General features: G+C 35.6%; 1 protein-coding gene across 1 annotated transcript in view; it reads right to left on the reverse strand.

The window, feature by feature from the left end:
- STAU2 (staufen double-stranded RNA binding protein 2) overlaps positions 1 to 20683 on the reverse strand; it is a 343590-nt gene that overhangs the window by 186513 nt on the left and 136394 nt on the right. Inside the window, 3 exon segments of the mRNA XM_028517965.2 lie at positions 1452 to 1512; positions 8116 to 8247; positions 19282 to 19419. Coding sequence (XP_028373766.1) covers positions 1452 to 1512; positions 8116 to 8247; positions 19282 to 19419 — 331 coding nt within the window.

Genomic DNA, 20683 nt, shown 5'->3' on the forward strand with positions numbered 1-20683 from the left:
AGAACTGCTAATATCAAAGAATAAATTATGACAATTTACAGAATGAAGTTTATTGGACATCCAGAAGCATAAAGGAAGGAAAGTAGGGGTGGAAATGATATGACTCCACTGGCCCTTCCCTTCTTTAGGGTATGCATTGGCTGCTTGTTTTGTTTTTACTGATTTACAGTAAAATGGAACCTCAGTGAAAATAGATGCTTTTCAGGAGAGGTAGGGAGGAAGTTAAAGATAAATGTCTATATTCCCAATGCACAACAGCCTGATCACACACCTTTGAAAATAGAAATAAACTGAAGTGGATTTTTAGGCACCTTTTAATATTATAATCAGAATGCAATTTTGAGCAATTTTATTCTTACATTTCTGATATTTCAATAATGACTTTATTAAAAATTCTAATGACTCAGCAAAATGTGAAGAAAATGTTTATTGCAATGTTAAATGAACACAACACAGTACAAACTTTCATCTATGCTATACACAAAATTGATCATCCATGCCTACGTTCCCATGGAAGATGGATGGCTCTGTCATATGCAACCTATGAGGAAAATCTAAATGGAGACACTGGTTGTGGTTGACTTAGGACGTTGATGTAAGTCAGCATGCAGTGAGTGTTTAGGGCATCATGCTTTGCATTAAAGTACGACAGAAGAATATTCTGAATTTTTCATAGTTTTAACAATTGATCTTTAATTGTAGAAACAATCAGTAGTTCATTAAAATTCTGATGTAGCTTCAAAACAGCAATAGACAGAAGTCATAAATACTATCTGATATGGTAGAAATAAAGAACCCTTCACAGATATCTAAGAAAAGTAGAGCAAACTCTTCCCTAAAAAGGCATAAAATTATTATACAATCACATTTACTAAATCATTATCATCAGTCTTGAAGGCTATGAACAGCACAGCTCTCAGATTATTGTTTCAGAACAGGAACACCCCTGAATGTTTGTAATCTGTGTTTCAAACAAGGATCATGCAGTTGATTTTGCAATAGTTAATTTAGATTATGTGTGAACTTAATCTATTTTAATTAATAAAACAATAATTTTAATGGTAAAAAACATAATTATGTAAAAATGTGTGTTTACCTAAAAAGAATTACAACTGTAAACATTTGTTTAGAGTATAATGAGCTTGTAGATAATGGTTTTTCTCTTTTCATTGTTTCAAATTATAATTATGCTACAATAAAAACAACTTAAAAAGAAAGAATATCATCACTATGTGACTGAAATGCTATGCTGTCTGCTATGGCTTCACCATATTAAGAATACGAGTGCCTGTGTCTTCCAGCAATTCCACAAAAGCAAATACCACATGTCCTTGTACCCCCATAACACCAAATATGGCACCTTGAGCCCAGACAAACCCAATAAATAACCAGAGACCTACTAGTCACTGAACCACCAATAAATACCAGCATAGTTAAAAGTAAAAACTTACTGTTATTTGTTGGTTCAGGAAAACCAGCCTTTGGGCCACTCCATCCTTTGTTTTCCCCTGTCTGAAAGATTAAATCAATTGTAAAAATCCAGAGAAACAGACTAGTCAAAAAGAAACAAGTTATGAAATCAATTAAGCAAGGGCAAAGGTCTCTCACATAGTTACTCAGATTATTCTCTCCACCCCTGACAGCAGGGCCATGGGCACAAGAGCAGCTAACTTGAACAGTATTATCCATCCCTTTTCTACATTCAAATCTGTTTTTTATGTGTCACTCTGCTTTTACCCTCATTTACATTTACAAGTTAAGTCATTGAGAAAGCCCCATGTCAGCTATATACAACACCCACTCTTATCTAGGTGGTTAAAAATAAACAATTCTTATTCAAATAGTAAACAATCATCATCACAGTGCCAAAGAGACATAAGGAGCTTCTTTACCCTTCCTGAGGACAAATTAACAATAGAAATATTACTATGTCTGTTCTGGAAGTCCTTTTTAAAAAATTTTTTTATTTATTTTTAGCAAGAAGGGCAAAGAGGGAAAGAGAAAAAGAAGAATTGATGTGAGAAATATAGATTAGTTGCTCTTGTGCCCTCAACCTGGGGCCTGGCTCACAACTCAGGGATGTGCCCTGACCAGAAAACACACTGGTGACCTTTTAATTTGCAGGATGATGCCCAACCCATGGAGCCACATCAGTCAGTGCCTGGAACAGTCCTTGACAATAATCACCATATACTGCTAATGACATATACAACAAATTGAAAACTAAGCCTTAACTTTAAGTAAAACTTGTAATATATCCTGAATTTCACCAGATAATTTGACATATGTTTGGTGTAAACTTAGTCTGAAGTAGTAAGTATGTAATCAAATTAATCAGTGACATTAACTGATTATATTCTCTTCTGATGGAGTTGATATTATTGATGCCAGGTACCCCAGGAAGGAAAAGGCACATTTCTCATGATAATCAGCATTGTATACTTGTTATCAGATGTCAAAAATCAAGTGGATACAGTAAACCCAGCTATAAATAAAAATATAATTCTAGCACATAGTTTGCCACTTTAAAAGAATGGAGGAAGTGTAAATGTTTGTAAAAATGCAGCTCTATGTTGGTGGGGAGCCAGGGAGACTCCCACTTCTATGTTGTCTGTGAAGTACAAGATGAGATCATAGAATGAGAGGGTTGCTGATCAAGGGGAAGAGTAAGTTGGAGGAAAGTGTACATAGGGAATATGCCACTTTCACGAGGGAAAGAACAGACTGATGAGAAGAATGCAGATTCTGAGGCAAAGTTGGCAGTAATAAATTTAGCATTTCATACAACCTTTCTTATTTCTTCTTCTACTAACAACCCAAGATTATTTGAATATTAGATTATATTTCCTATGCCTAATTTTTCACCTTCAACTGAATCCCAAGTCTATCTGCTACTTCTGAAGATGAACCTTGGAAGGGCCTGAAACAGGACAATTGTTTGGAAGTCTTCCAAGAGGCTATGAAATCTCCAGGTTGTCTGGTTGACCCCAAGCAGACAAATTTCCTACAAGGTTTCTCTTTGGCTAAAACACAGAGTCTGGACACCATCCACAGTGGAGGGTGAGATCACCACCCCAACATGGCAAATAGGAGATGGAGTCCAAGGTTACATCCTGGAAGGTAAGGTCCCCAGCTCCCTTCCTCGCTTGGGCCTCAGAAGACAGCACCCAGGCTTCTAACCCAAAAGCAACGGCAAACACAATATAGGGAACAAAAAAACCCCTACAGGTTTAAAGAATCCTCAGATACATAAAAAAGTATTATACCCATTAAATAAGAATAGTGGGCTATAAAAAGGAATAGTCTGGAAATAAGGAAGAGCTCTGGGACATTAACAATATAAACAGTCAAAGTAAAAAATTTCAAAAGAGGATAGAATACAAAACTGATGAAATCTAGAAAATAGAACAAAAAGAAAAAGATACACAAATAGAAAAGAAAAAGAAAGACAGGAAGGAAGGGAGGGAGGGAGAGAGGAAGGAAGGAAAAAAAACAGAAGATCACCCATAAGAACAACAGATATTACAGAAGGAAATAATAGCAAAAATGATACAAAAATTATCAAAGAAATAATATAAGAAGTTTCCCAGTTTAAAAGTATGTAAATTTCTAGATTGAAACCCAAACACCCAAAACCCTCTGCCCCACAATACACACATCAAGTCAATTATCCATGACACTTCTGAACCCCTGAGAAAAGAAAAACTAGGAAAGAGTGAAAAGGGAGAAGAAACATAAAAGTTTCATATATAGACAGCAGAATCAAAGGGCACTGGAGTTTCCAACGTAATACTGGCAGGTAGAAAATTTGGGGCAATGCCTTTAAAACCCTGTGAAATTTTTATTTCCATTTTAGAATTATGCCTCAGAAAACTATAAATCAAGTAAGTATATGGGAAATGTAAAGGTATTTCAGACACACAATCAGAAAGCTACTAAAAGTAAGGGTTTACAGGAACAAGTATAAAGGACACATGAACAAAAACTAGGGGGGGTGGAAATGGGAGGGAGATGGGGAGCACTGTGGGGGGGGGTGGGCTGGGATGAAAGTAAAAGACAGAAAACTGTACTTGAACAACAATTAAAATTTTAAAAAGTGTTATAAAAAAAGTATATACTCCATCAAAACAAGGAAGTAAATCAGGAACAATAGAAACTGTCCAGAAAACTGGCAACTCAGTAAAGGAGAGAGGCCAAAGGAAATTTCAGGATGATGGTGAAAACAGAAAAGTTTTGAACAGACACTTCAAAGAAGAGATATGAATGGGGCATAAATACATAAGAATCTCAACATTATAGTGAAATGCAAATTGAAATCCAATGAGATAACATTATACATCTACTAATATGATCAAAACGAATAATACCAGTTGGTAATGGGAGCTCTCCAATATTGCTGGTGGGAATGCAAAATGGGACAGCCTCTCTGGATAACATCCTCACAGCTTCTTCCAAAGTTACAAATGGACTTACTATATAAATATGTACATATAAAATATACTAGAAGAATATGTATATATAAATACTTATACATAAATCTTTATAAATACTTTATAATAGCCTCAAACTATAAACAACTCAAATTTTCCTAAAGAATAAAATAATAAAAATGCAACTTCATAGGTAAATCTCCACAAGAAGCCAGACACAAAAGACTATATACTGTATGATTTGTTTTATATGACATTCTGGAAAAGGCAAAATTATAGAGACAGAAACCAGATCAGTGCTTGCCAGGTGATGAAGACAGGGGAAGAGATTAACTACAAATGGGCATTAAGAAACTTTTTAGGATAACAGAAATGTTATAAATCTTAATTGTGGTGATGGTTAATATGTGTATACATGCACTTATGCACATATTTGTCAAACATATTTGTCAAAATCATTGCACTGCACCTCAATAAATCTGAATTTTTTTAAAAAGTAGGGGTATTTTAATGCATACAACACACAGAGTTTCTCTGTGAGGATATTCATTTTATTCTTATTTATCAAATTCTCATATTATAGTCACTATTTCAGACATTATTCTAGATGCTATACAAACATTAATGCACTATAGGAGATGCCTTTAGGAAGAGAGACTCATAATCTAAGTGTATTAGACTAATATTTTTTAACATGTGAGATTAAAGTTTTTTTCACTGTTTACTCTTTTGTGATATTTTAATTCTTTCAACCGTGAACATATCTTGCTTATTTAAAAAAAGAAAAAAAACTTTTAAAATACTGTTTTTGTATAAATGTGCCTTAGTTGAAACAAAATACTTAGTCCCGAAGCAGAATTTTTATCCATTCATTACTGAAGGACATTGGGGCTGCTACCATATCTTGGCAACTGTAAACAATGCTGCAGTGAACACAGAGGTACTTATGTTCTTTCAAACTAGTTTTTGGTTCCTTCACATATATTCCCAGAAGTGGGATCACTGGGTCAAAAGACAGATCCACTTTTTTTTTACACAATGGAATACTACTCAGCTGTAAAAAAGAAGAAAATTTTACCCTCTGTGACAGTATGGATGGACCTAGAGAACATTATACTAATAAAATAAGCCTGTCAGAAAAAGAGAAATACCATATGATTTCACTTATATGTGGAATCTAATGAACAAACTGAATTAACAAGCAAAATAGAAACAAACTGATAGGTACAGAGCAGGCTAACAGCTGGTGGAGGAGGTTAGGGGGTGGAGCCACTGAGCAAAAAGGAAAAAGGACTCATGGAAATGGACAAGAGTGTGGTGATTGCTGGGGAGAAGGGGTATAAGGGGACCATGAGTAATGGGAAAAATACAATTAAAAAGGAAAAATAAAAGATGCCCTTGAGGAAAGGAAAAAAATAAATAAATACTGCTTTTGAAGATTTTCAAAATTCCCTGAAGATCTTATTGACAAGACATTGTACTCAGTCCTCCCGTTCGAGCTCAGCCTTCTCTGGCTGCCACCTCTTTCCTCATCATTCTCTATTTCTCCCTCTTCCTGTGTCCCCAGGCATATCACCTGCTACTGAAGTCTAAACACAAACACTTGAGAAATATCTCTGGTATCTTCCTTAGTCTAGACCCTCAGTATGTCTTACCTGAACAATTCAGCTACTCATCCTGCTCACATCTATTCACCCCATTACATTTAGGGCTGTCTTTTGAATAATACAAACCAGATCATGTCACTTTCATGTTCAAATCTTAAATTAATAATTCTCTAAACTCTTTACTTTGCTATTCCTGGCTTTTCAGATTCATCTTCATGTTCTCTAGGTTCCAGGGTACTGTAATTTTTGCTACATGATTAAAGCTCCTCACCCCAACACTTACTGCTCAGTTTCTTGAGTGCAGGAACCAAGTTTCAATTATCTTGTCTTCAGCTATAAGTATTTGGCAGTTAGTGGGTACCATGGTTAATCGTATGTATCAACTTGTCTGGGCTACTGGGCCCAGATATTTGATCCAACATTATTCTGGGTGTTTCTGTGAGGGTGTTTTAGGAGAGACATACATTTAAATAATTGAACTTTGAGTAAAGCAGGTTTCTCTCCATCATGTGGGTGGGCCTAATGAGTTGAAGGCCAAGTAGATAAAAGGCTGACCTCCTGGAAGAAAGAGGGAGCTCTCCAGTAGAACTGCACCCAGACTGCAACACCTGCCTGAGTCTCCAGCCTAAATGCCTCCCCAGCAGACCTTGTACTAGCCAGGCCTCCACCACTGCATGAGCTAATCCCTTAAAATGGGTCTCTGTATGATGCTTATCTATATATAAGCATACACACATATATATGTGTGTACATAGATGTATGTGCACATGTATATACAAGCACATATCCTGTTGGCTCTGTTTCTCAGGACAACGCTGACTAATAATACAGTGAGTATGATAAAATGTTTCTTAAATTCATGAAATTAATGCTGTTTTTGTTCTATTTTGTTTTCGCTTAACTTACAAATTAATGTCTGAGATTTATTTTGACATATTTTTATAAATCACTCACCAGGTTTAAGTCAATATAAATGTGTTAAGTTAAAACAACATATACACAATGTAAGAACTATAGAAACTTGGACACATGTTAGGTTTCACATTACAAATATTTTTAAGAAGAAAATGCATTAACTCCCCAGGTTATAAAAACAGAACTGAAATCTCTAGCGATACCACACAGACAAATAATTTTTTAATCACTCAAAATAATTGCCTACATATCCCTAGTTGCCTTAAAAAGAAAAGTATATTTAAATGTTTTTTTAATAGATGGTTTTGTTTCTCAGAAATGTGTCCCTGCAAAAACTGAAAATGTCTTTGAAACAAAATCCTTAGGTGAGAAAATGGGATGGAAAAAAAGCAGATTTTTTGATAGAAATAATTATTCGGCCTGTTTTATGAATTTTCATACAAAGAAAATGTTAATAATAATTTCTACATGTACATAGGTGAAATGATAATTTAATACCAAAAGAAATTAAACCAGTTCTTGGCAAGTTATCTGCCAAGTGCTGAATTCAGGGCTCCCTGCCTCTCTTGCAACAGAGGCAGGTGTTAATGATGTCATTAACTGCACAGAAGAAACAGGGAACCATGAGCACAGGTCTCGGCAGAAAATAAACACCCTCTGAGTTTACCTTTAAATTGAAAGTAAATAGAAAAATTAGTTTATAGAGTGCCTGTCCAATATAGTTCCTGCCCTAAAGGGATAACTCAGGATCTTTATTTCCAATGTATTCAGGTGTAGTTCAGAAATAAAAGCTAACCTCTGTTCTTAAAAATTTCACACAAATTAAAACTGTCTACATAGCCAAACCCACCAATCAATAAGTTAAAAATCACTAAATTGGTATTATAAAAATACACACAGCCATACAGCAAATTTTTAATATTTGCCATCTGTAAGATTATAATTAATACTTCTTCATCTTGACACCATAAAGAGATGTAATTTTGTAACTGGAGAATCTATCTTTCAAGTTATACAGTACTGCCTTAGAAAAGTTAAAATTTGATGTCTACTTTAACATCAATTAAGACATTACTTAGAGTCAGGGAACACTGGAACAGACTTTGTTCATCACTTTGATATTCTGGCAGCATAGGAGTTGTACATGTAAACTTAACTCTCACCTTGTCAAGTTGATCCTGAAGACTAGTGGATGCTTTATAACCAAGCTGTAACAGCATTGCTTCCGCAGCATTTTTTTTAGCTATCTTTTTATTAGGTCCTGTTCCAGTAGCAACTTCATTGCCTATCTTGACCTGATAAGATTAAAGTAAGAAATTAGTAAGAGTTGTCTAATAAACAGGAACTCCTTAACACCATAAAGCAATGTGTTCTGCTCTCTAGCATTCAAAAATATGAAGGTCAGTCCATGGTAAAAACAATCAAGATATATCCCACTTACATAATGTTATATAAACAAGTGAAAATATACATGGAAAAAATATGGAAATATGGTTCTCAAAATGTCAATGGAAGTTATCTTAGAATGTCTTAGATTATCTTCTTTGTAAGGAAGATTTTTACTTCCTTACATATTTTGTATTATTTGATTTGTTAAACAATAAGCTTATTGTTTAACTTTTCTGCTTATAAAAGCAAAAAAACAAAATTCACATGTACTAGAGTATATATTAGTTCTAACTATATTTAGTATTCTTTATTTAAAATAAAAAACTGAAAGGGCTGAAATTCACATTGGTGCCATTTAAAATAATGTTCACATTTCATTAGCAAGTTTACAAAGGTTTATATTAAAGTTCCTGAAGAACAGTGCCTGAAGAATTAATATACAGAGGTTACTACAATATTGTAGTTAAGAACAAAGACTTCCAAGTTAATTTGGGGTATAAAATTCAATTCTACTACTTCCTAGCTATGTGAACTGATTCAAATTATTTAACATCTCTAAGCTTCAGTTTTTTCATCAGTAAAAGAGAAGTAATACAACTACCTCATAGTGCTGCTTTGGAAATTAAATAAAATAATGTATGTTATCTGCAATTTATAATTAATCATATTACTCGATAAGCAGTAGCTTTTTATCATTAGAACTATTCCACAGTATTCTTTAGTGAATAAGTGATACGTATGTGTGCATATATGTATACACATATATTTAAATGTTTATCTCAACTTATATCCACACATACATTTTCTGAGTTGGGTAATGCTCTTTTAGAGATGCATGTGCCAAGAGATAAGACAAATGTAAAACATATATTTGAAAGCAAAAAAGAATAAAATTACCAGACAAAATAGAAAATAAACAACTTACAGTGTGATTTGTGCTTAAACACTGGTCTCAAAAAGTGGTTGAAGACACAAACAAGAAGGAAATCACAATTTTGAAAATTAAACAATGTAATCTCACAATCTATGGGCAACAAAAAAATCCTAGTGGAAATCAGAAAATATTTAAAATAATAATGAAGGAAATACAATATACCAAAAGTTGAAAGATACAGCTATTGGAGGGTCTAAAAGAAAATATACAGCCATAAATGCTCAGTGAAAGATTGAAAAATAATGAGTTAAACACCCATCTTAAGAAGTTATTAAGCCTTGGCCAGTTTGGCTCAGTTGGTTGGAGCATTGTTCTGTAAATCTAAAGGTCATGAGTTTGCTTTCTGGTCAATGCACATCCTGGATTTGGTGCCTGGTTGGAACATGTACCAAAGATAATCAATTGATGTTTCTCTCCCTCTCACACTCTCCCTCCCTTCCTCTCTCTCCCTCTCTTCATCCCCCTCTTTCCCTTCCTTCCCCTCTCTCTAAAATCAATAAACATGTCCTGGGGTGAAGAAAAGAAAATTATTAAGAAGAAATTCCAAAGAAAAAAGATGAATAAAAACAAATGCAGAAATTAAGGAAACAGAAAACAAAGTACAAAAGAGAAGTTCAAAAAGCCAAAAGTTGGTTCCTTGAAAAGAATAATAAAATAATAAACCAGAGACTTCTGGCCAAGATGGAGGTGTAGGTAGAAACACTGTGCCTCCTTGCACAACCGAAAGAATGACAACAAATTTAAAAACAAAAACAACCAGAATTGACAGAAAATTGAACTGTATGGAAATCTAACAACCAAGGAGTTAAAGATGAAACATTCATCCGGACGCGTAGGAGGGGCGAACACCAGTGGCTGGGGCAGAGATGACTCACAGCAAGGCAGCAGCCTGAGTATGGGGTGAGATGGTGGCTGGAGGGCTGGGTGGTCCCACAATTGCATGTGGATAAACCAGGAGGTACAACTGGAGAGAGAGACAGACCACACAACCCAGGGTTCCAATCCAGGGAAATAAAACCTCAAAACCTCTTACTGAAAAAAATCTGTGGGGCTTGAGGTGGGCAGGAGAAACTCCCAGCCTCACAGGAGAGTTCACTGGAGAGACCCAAAGGGTGCTAGAATGAACAAACCCACCCACCTAGGAATGAGAACCAGAAGAGCCGAATTTGCTTGTGGGTAGTGGGGGAAGTGAATGATAGCTGGCCGAGGGTCTAGCAAGTAGCATTGTTCCCTTTGGACCCCTCCCACCCATATAGCATCACAAAGCAGTGACCTGGGTTGCCCTGCCCTGGTATATTCACCTAAGGCTCCACCCCTTATTACATAATAGGTGCATGGAGACAAAAAAAAATGGCCCAAATGAAAGAACAGATCACAGCTCCAGAAAAAATACAACTAAATGATGAAGAGCTAGCCAGCCTATCAGATGCACAGTTCAAAACACTGGTAATCACAATGCTCACAGGTATGATTGAGTATGGCCGCAAAACAGAAGAAAGAGTGAAGGCTATGAAAAGTGAAATAAAGGAAAATGTACAGGGAACCAACAGTGAAGGGAAGGAAACCAGGACTCATATCAAAGGTTTCGAGCAGAAGGAAGAAATAAACATTCAACCAGAACAGAATGAAGAAACAAGAATTCAGAAATATGAGGAGAGGCTCAGGAACTTCTGGGACAACTTTCAACATTTCTACATCTGAATCATAGGGGTGTCAGAAGGAGAGGAGGAAGAGCAAGAAATTAAAAACTTATTTTTAAAAATAATGAAGGAGAACTTCCCTAATCTGGCAAAGGAAATAGACTTTCAGTAAATCTAGGAAGCTCAAAGAGTCCCAAAGAAGTTGGACCCAAGGGAGCACACACCAAGGCACATCATAATTATATTACCCAAAATTAAAGATAAGGAGAGAATCTTAAAAGCAGCAAGAGAAAAGGAGACAGTTACCCACAAAGGATTTCCCACAAGACTATCAGCTGATTTCTCAAAAGAAACCTTATGGGCAACAAGGGGCTGGAAAGAAGTATTCAAAGCCATGAAAGGTAAGAACTGACATCCAAGATTACTCTATCCAGCAAAGCTATCATTTAGAATGGAAAGGCAGATAAAGTGCTTCCCAGATAAGGTCAGGTTAAAGGAGTACATCATCACAAAGCCCTTATTATATGAAATGTTCAAGGGACTTATCTAAGGAAAAGAAGAAGATCAAAAACTATGAACAGTAAAATGACAACAAACTCACAACTATCAGCAACTGAACATAAAAAAAAGAACAACTCAGCAAACAATTAGAACAGGAGCAGAATCACAGAAATAGAGATCACATGGAAGGTTATCAGCAGGGAGGGTGAGGGAAGAGAATTGGGGAAAAGGTACAGGGAACAAGAAACATAAATAGGAGGTACAAATAGACAGGGGGAGATTAAGAACAGTACAGGAAATGTAGAAGCCAAAGAACTTATACGTAGGACCCATGGACATGAACTAAGGAGAGGGTGAATGTGGATGGGAGGGGCGGTAAAGGGTGAATAAAGGGGGGAAATAAAGGAGGAAAATGGGACAAATGTGATAGTGTAATCAATAAAATATATTAAAAAAAATGATATACCAAAGGTAAGACTGATGAGGGGGAAGACACAAGAAAATGGAAGATCACAATAGCTTTTGTAGCATTATAAAATAATAGGAATATTAAATACTTCAGCTAAAATTTTATGAAAATTAAGATAAAACTGAAAAATTCCTAAAGAATATAATTATCAAAAACTGGCACAGAACAAACCAGTAACTGTACAGACTTATTATTGCTAAAGAAATTAAACCATATTTTTTTAATTCCACAAAATAACTGAGATCCTCTCCAGCAAGTTCTACTCAGTATTTAAAAAAAAAAAATAAGAATCTTACAAAAATTCACCCAAGATTAGAAAAAGAGGAATCAGTCCTCAATTATTCAGTGAAGAATCACTTTAATTCTAAAATCCAGCAAGAACAGTATAAAAAAGAAAACTGACAGACATATTTCACTCATAAACATAAACGCAAAGTTTAAGCCATATAATAGTACATTAAACAAATATAAATATAAAAGAATCTAATATAAATATAATATAAATATAAAAAGAATCGGACTTCCGGCAAGATGGAGGAATAGGTAGATGCACCATACCTCCTCGTACAACCAAGATTAGAAAACCAATAATTTACAACAATAATTTACTATCAGAATAACACCCAGATCCGGCAGAGGATTTATCTGAATGGAAGTCGGGCAGCCAAGAAGTTGAAGTAGACGCGTTCATCCAGACTGGTAGGAGAAGACGAGCCAGGCGGGCGCGGGGCTGGCTCGGGTCGGCAGTGCGCGGAGGTGGAGGTCGGGGGAAGGTTTGGCGCGAACTCGGCGCAAAAGCCATCCGGGGGCGCAAGAAGGCAGCGGTGATCCCTGAGTACGCAAGCTGCGGCCGTCAGACCCAGAGGGGTAGTGATTGTGGACCAGGGCAGAACTCGCGGCTGGGAAGCCCAGACAAGGGTCTGAGTCCAGGGAAACGAACTACCGCCCTTGTTTTCTCCCGCCCCGCTCCTGCTCCCGCCCCGCCCCCACATATAACGTCACAATCTAGCGACTGGGGTGCCCAGCCTCGGTGAGCACCTAAGGCTCCGCCCCCCACCGTAACAAGAGCAACCAGACCGAAAAAAAAAAAAGGAGAGACAGGGGAAAAAAAAAAATATGTTTTCAACAGAGCAGATCAGTCCCCCAGGACTCATCCTTTTGAGCGACCAAGAATTAGCCAATCTATCAGATGCGCAGTTCAAAACACTGGTGATCAGAAAGCTCACGGAACTGGTGGATTTTGGACGAAATTTAGATGAAAGAATGCAGATTACCATAAAACAGATGCAGGAAGACACGTGGAGGAGAGCCAATAGTGAAAGGAAGGAATATGAGTCTCAAAACAATACAGTGGACCAGAAGGAAGATAGAATCAACCAAGCAGGAAAGCATGATGAAATAAGAATTCAAAAAATTGAGGAAAAGATTAAGAGCATCCGAGACACCTTTAAACATTCCAATATCCGAATTATAGGGGTACCAGAATCAGAAGGGGAAAAGCAACAGATTGAGCACGTATTTGAACAAATAATAAAGGAGAACTTCCCCAATCTGGCAAAGGGAACAGTCTTCCAAGAAATCCAAGAAGCTCAGAGAGCCCCAAAGAAGTTGGACCCAAGAAGAAACACACCAAGGCACATCATAATTACATTAGCCAAGGTAAAAATGAAGGAGAGAATCCTAGAAGCAGCAAGAGGTAAGGGGACAGTCACCTACAAAGGAGTTCCCATCAGACTGTCAGCTGATTTCTCCAAAGAGACCTTACAGGCAAGAAGGAGCTGGAAATAAATATTCCAAGTCATGAAAGACAAGGACCTACATCCCAGATTGCTCTATCCAGCAAAGCTCTCATTTAGAATGGAAGGACAGATAAAGTGCTTCTCAGATAAGGTCAAGTTAAAGGAGTTCATCATCACCAAGCCCTTATTTTATGAAATGCTAAAGGGACTTATCTAAGAAAAGATAAAGAAAAGACATGTATAGTAAAAGGACAGCAAACTCACAAATATTAACAACCACACCTAAAGCAAAACCAAAAAGAAACTAAGTAAACAATTAGAACAGGAACAGAACCACAGAAATGGAGGGCACATGGAGGGTTAGCAGCAGGGGGGTGGGAGGAGGAGAGAGGGGGAAAAGGTATAGAGAATAAGTAGCATAGAATGTAGGTTGAAAATAGATAGGGGGAGGGCAAGAATAGTACGGGAAATGTAGAAACTAAAGAACTCATAAGTATGACACATGGACATGAACTAAAGGGGGAAATGTGGGTGGGAGGGGGGTATAGGGTGGAGGGGAGAGAAGGGGGGAAATGGGAGAACTGTAATAGCATAATCAATAAAATATATTAAAAAAAAAAAAGAATCATAACAAAGTTAGGTTTACTCCAGATATGCAAGGCCAGTCTACATTTGAATCTCAAACAAAATCAATCAATGGAAACTGCTGTATTAATGGGTTAAGGAGACAAACCATGTAGTCATCATAATAAGTGGAGCAAAAGCATTCGATGAAACTCAACATACATTGATAATAAAAACTCTTAGCAAAATAAAAACTTGTAGAGAAAGAAGGAAACTTCCTTAATACAGCAAAGGGTACTTAACAAAACAAAAACAAAAAACCCTACAACAAACCTCAGCAAACATTATACTTAATGTTGAAATTTTGAAAATAGAACACAATAAGGAAGACCTCTATATTTACCAGTACTTAGCATTTTACTACAAATCCTGGACAAAGTAGTAAGGCAAGGAAGAAAAAGGTATATAAATCAGAAGTGTAAAAACAAACTCATTATTTGTTGATACGAAATATATATATATATATATATATATATATATATATAAGAAATCCAAAAAAACCCTACAAATAAATTGTAAAAATTTATGAATATAAGATGTTCTCTATATAAAAGGTAGTATACAAAAGCCAACTGCATTCGTATATTCTATCAATAATCATGTGGAAAATGAAAAGTATTAAAAGACACCATTTACATTAAAATAAAATAACTTTACACAGAAAACTAAGCATTACTAAGAAAAGTTAAGGTAAACCTAATAAATAGAGATATGCCATGTTCATGTATTATAGACTCAATATTATAATGATACCAATTCTCTTCAAGTTGACTTATAAAATCAATGAATTCCCATTAAAATCTAACATGGATTTTTACAATGCTTCACAAGCTGATTCCAAAATGCACATGGAAATGCAAAGTAGGAAGAGCAGCCAAGAGCCTTTTGAGGAAGCACCAAGGTAAGGTACTTACTCTTCTGGATATCTAGATTTATTATGAAGTTAACATAAGGGCAAAGACAGATAAATCTGACTACTTTAAAACTGATGACTTCTGTTCCTTAAAAAGCATCATTAAAGTGAAAGTCACAACATAAGAGAACATATCTAAAATGCCACAAAAGTGCAAAAGACTTACATTACACAACATGTAGTGGATTCTTGTAAGTCAACTTTTTAAAAGCCAGTAGAAAAATGAGCAAGAGAGGTGAACAGGCAACCTATATCTGAAAATGTGGGGCATTTTATCAGATGTCATTGTGTTTTGTTTTAAAAAGGCAAGAAAGCTTCAGTAGCTTCTTGCCACATTAATAAAATTTCACAATGACAATATACTGGATACTAGCAATGAATGGGTAAGTGGTACAACTAAATCAAGTTTCCAGATATAAAACATGATACTTCTACCCTTATCTTTCCTTTTTGGCTTTTACTGGCTATTTCAGTTGTCTCAAAACACACAGATTCCTATCTGGTACTCACTTGTGTACTGTTTGTCATTTAGTCTCACATTGTTATTTAGAGTTTTGTGATACTATTCCCATTGCTACTTTTAAGCTTCAGGGAACCAACTGCTTTTAAGGAGCTAGGGATACACAATATAGAGGAGAAAAAAACCTTAAATATAAACAATGTATAAGCTATATGTCAAAGAAATTGCACTTTTAAACAGAATTTTAGTCAAGATGAGCTATAGTTTTCACAGTATATGAAACGTTGTAAATATACTCATTATAGAATTTCTGTAACTATCACAAATGTCATAGTTCAACTGTGCAGTGTTTCTGGAATATTCATTGCTTTTTCTTCTGATTCCAGAAACTACCATGTTATGACAAATCAGCAGTAACCTATGGGCCTCACTCAGAAGCACTGGTCTAGCTCTGTTCATGGGAGATCCTTGGAGCGAGGTGAACACCTACCACCTCTCATGTCTGTGTGGGCCTGCACCTGACCTGTACACAACAGACCGCAAGAATAATGTGCTTAAGTCCCTGGCTGGAGCCAGCCTCTGCTACCCAGTGTTCCTTCCAGTGCTTGGTTTGTTCCCAGCTTCAAAAGCTGCTGCAATGCTTGCTTAGCTAAAAGATCAGGCCAGCTACATCAGAAGCTTCCTCTATATTGCTCTGAGTATCAAAAGACTGGCAAAAGTAAATGGAAACAAAAGACAACTGGGGAAAATATGTTTCATCTGTATTGAAATGCTGTGCACAGCACTCAACTCTGATTCAATTTTTCTGCTGGTTCATCTCTACATCTCACCTATCTACCCAGGCCTGGGCCCTTTGGCTCCAAGTCCTGCTCCTGGCCATGCTGCTCCCATCTTGGTAGTCACCTTGAGTTTATGTCTGCTGGCTTTCCACCTGACCTATTCTGATTTCTTCAAGACTTACTTCTAGAACAGATGCTTCCAGAATCATTTTTCCCATTCACCCACCCCTTATCTCACACAAGTTCTTAAAGAGACATGGTTCAATAGTTTGTTGAGCAGGTACCCTAAGTTATTTATTAGTATTAAGACTGCTATAAAAATTTTTAATAAAAAATGAAATAAATTATGAAAGTCTGCTGTGCTGAAGGACTTTGGTTCCATGCTAACAGCAGTCACTTAAAAAAATCACTTCTATATGAAAGTCAAGCAAGTATGCAATAAACTTAAGTCATCTTCCCAGAAACCTCACATATTTTTAACTATTATACATAAGATTTTTATATTAACATATTAATTTTTCTGCAAAGTACAATTTTGCTATGCAATAAATTTCAGACTAGACTGTTTTAGAAATAATTTAAATAAATCAACAACTCATAAACCTAACAAAAAAGTTCTAAACACTTTTGCCAAACAATTTATTATATTTCACTGAGTCAAAAATAAAACTGATGAAATTTGCTTTATATATTTTTAAAAACCTAGAGATCTTAATCACAAGTAGAAAATTAACATTATATGATATATAATGATACAGTGTGCTGATATGCAATTTAATTTAGTTAGCATTATTTTTCATTTTGAAAAATTAAAAAAAAATCTATGTCTAAAAAAATAAAAAGCTTTTAAGAAATTTGCTCTGGAACTAATACCAAACTAACATCATCAAAGATTTTCTTTTATCAAGCGATCAATACAAGTAACACACAAGTTTACATTTTGGTGATAAATAAATATTAGCATATTATCTCTACATATTTTACTTCCATGTTCAATTTTAACAAATTATAATACTGCCTAAGTAGTTTATGCAAAAAGCCCTCACTTTGATAAAGTTGCTGCAATATGGTAATGAATCCACTGGGACTCCCAGAAGAGGGAAAAACAGTATGAATTCAGTGTGAAAACATGTAAAAGCATAGCCTAATGTTCCCATTTGACTAGAATGTTTATGAACACCCATAAAATGGAAGCTGGCATAAGGTACTCTAAATTCCTCTTTCAAAAGGGGTACTCAATATTTCCCACAGAAAAGGAATTGTTTAATAAAGTCAAAACTAGTTTTTATTCCTAACACAGGCCTAAAATTTAGGTAATTTTTTTCTTCAAGCTTTAGAGGTCAAAGAATACTTTCTAGAATTCTTCAAATCTAAGAATGTAAAAAGAAAAAACTGGTGCATATATTTTACAAGGTGAAGATACTAGAACAATACTCTCTGGGTCCTAATGACATCTAGAACATAATGGCTTACTAACCACAGACAAATTCCCCTCTGTGGATGTCTAGGTTCCCAACAGCAGTTCATCTGTGACTGTATCATAAATTTACATCTCCAAACAAAAGCCAAATATACTAGCTCTCAACCAGGCAGACAGGTAGCAGCAAATATACTCAAAGGTTTACTAAGGTTCTATTATATACAGGCCACTGTATTAGATACTGTGAGATAAAGAAATATAAAGATTATGAATGAGGAAGTTAGGTGTAGTTTTGATAGGCACGAAAAGTTCATCAACATGAGAGACAATGCTACAGTATTAAAATTTCTCCCATATGGTCACCACTTAATAAATATCTATTCATTTTAACTGGATTATATTAAAGGTAAGATCCATGGGTTCGATTGAAAAAAGTTTCTTTGACAAGCCAATTACAACAAAAGGAGTTTGGAGACAATAAGGATAATTTAAATATAGATTGATTTATTATATGATTCTAATGAATCATGCCTAATGTAAGAAAAACATATTTTTTAGAGATACACACTAAATATTATGTAGGTTGAAATAACAGAGTTAGAAATCAGCTTTGAAATTCTTTAGGAAAGAAGGGAGGGACGGAGGAAGGAAAGAAAAATTAACAGCTGAAGCAAGTGTGGTAAAAAAACTGAAATGTTATATCTGGATGATGGACATATTCCCCAACATGCCATTATACTATTCTTCATAGTATGCTATTAAATATATCTACCTCTGGATATGCTTGAAATTTTCATAATAAAAATTAAATGTTTCTTCATCACTGGGGCTTGAGCTGGCAACTGCTGAAGCACACATGGGATGTGAAAGCAGGAGGGCATTCCAGGTAGTCTACCTCGTTGCCAGTCCCCATCCTTCTGCCAATACACTAGCAACCAACCACACCCCAATTTTCTTGGCTGCACAACACTGCAGCTGAAACTCTGACAACTCTGAGTCCCTCAGTCCTCACCATGGTTAGGGAGACAGCTAGCTAGCTCTCTTTTCCTAATTTTCCTGAAAACCCAAAGTTCATGCTCTTGGCCCTGTTCCATTTACATCTGTCCTTCTCAATTTTGTTTCTAATTCCACCTGTCTCCTAGTCCCAGTAGTTGACAGACTCTGGCTGCGCATTGTAACACAGTAAGATAGAGACAAGCCTTCTAAATGATAAACTCTGGGATAAACAACCTGTGTGAACTCAGCCCCTTCAAAACTCTTCTGTCTATTCTAACATGTCCTTGACACTTGAAATGTTTCAACCAAGGCCTGGAGGGAATAAATTCTCTAAGGGTAGATAGTGTTACTTTGTGCTATTCATTCCTAATTAGCCTTTCCCCAATTATCTCTAATACAACCTGCAGATTCCTAGATTTTTTCAATAGTTAAAAAAAATTCTTCTCATATAAAAGTTAGAAATACCTGCATCACAAATTCCCGACGTCGAGGCATTCCTCTCTCTGAAAGCAAAACATAGTCTGGCTCCTTCTCCTTCTTGGCCTGTTGAATTTGAGCCAGGCGGCTAATGGGGTTCATTCCTTGACCATATTCTGGTCCAGCCTAAAGAACAATGTAAGAAAAAATTTCAAAACATGCTTGTAAAACTTGTTATTGGATCCTGAAAGTGGTTCTCTCCTCCTCCCCTATACCCCAAAACTGACAAGAGAAGATAAATGAGAGTCATTTATAAAGATTTATGGAGGAAACGCATAAAAACAGATCTGAAACTAAGGCTTGTATGGGACTTACAGCTCAGAGGTATTACTGATAAATTGGGTCAACTATTCTGCTTTTAAATTCTTCAGTATAGCTACTTCATACTTCTGTTCATTAAAAAATACCAAAGAATAGAAGACAAGCCATGAATTGGAAAGAGATAGTTGCAATACATGTAACTAAAAAAGATAAATCCAGTATCTAAAACACATTTTTTAAAACTCCTAAGAGGTATTAAGAAAAATATAATCTAAAAGAAAAATGGGCAAAAAACATAAACAGATATCTAACAGCTAAAAAGCATATGAAAAGATAATCAATCTCATTAGGACTCAGAACATGCATATTAAAACCACAATGAGATACTATTTCACACTCATCAATTTAGCAAAAATTAAAAAGCTTGACAGCCCTACTTGGTGAGCACAAGGAATAACAGAAACTTATACAGTGCTGATAGTAATATAAAATGGAAAACAATTTGACAATGCCTACTAAAGCCAAAGATGGTACGTGTATTCCCTAGCAGCATAGTCATCACATGTATATACCCTAGAAAACTGTTACCCATATGGGCTACATGGTAAGTTCAAGAATATCCATAGCTACATTATTTGAAATAGCAAAACAAAAAACCCCTGAAAACCTAAATATTCATAAAAAGAATACATAAATTATAATGCATTCATACAATGGAATGGCATAGTGCAGTGAAAATGGAAAAGCATTGCTGCAAGCATCAATATGAATGAACTCCAGAAAAAAAGATGTTAAGTAGCACAGAATGCATATAGTATGATACAATTTATGTAAAACCCAACACCACTAAAATTAAGTAAGATCTCAGTAAATGGAGAAACATCCTCATGGGTCAGAAGACTCAATATTGTTAAAATGTTAACTTTTCTCAAACTAATCTATCAGGTCATCTCATTCCCAATCAAATTCCCAGCAGGCTTTTTTGGTAATAACTAATAAGCCAATGCTAAAATTCATGTGGAAATGGAAAGGACAAATAACCAAAACAACTCTGCAAAAAAAGGACAAAGTTAGGGGAATCAAACTATCTGATTTCAACTTCAATAAGTTATGGTAATCCAGACAGTGT

This window comes from Phyllostomus discolor, chromosome 7 (assembly GCF_004126475.2).
Source record: "Phyllostomus discolor isolate MPI-MPIP mPhyDis1 chromosome 7, mPhyDis1.pri.v3, whole genome shotgun sequence".
Lineage (NCBI taxonomy): Eukaryota > Metazoa > Chordata > Mammalia > Chiroptera > Phyllostomidae > Phyllostomus > Phyllostomus discolor.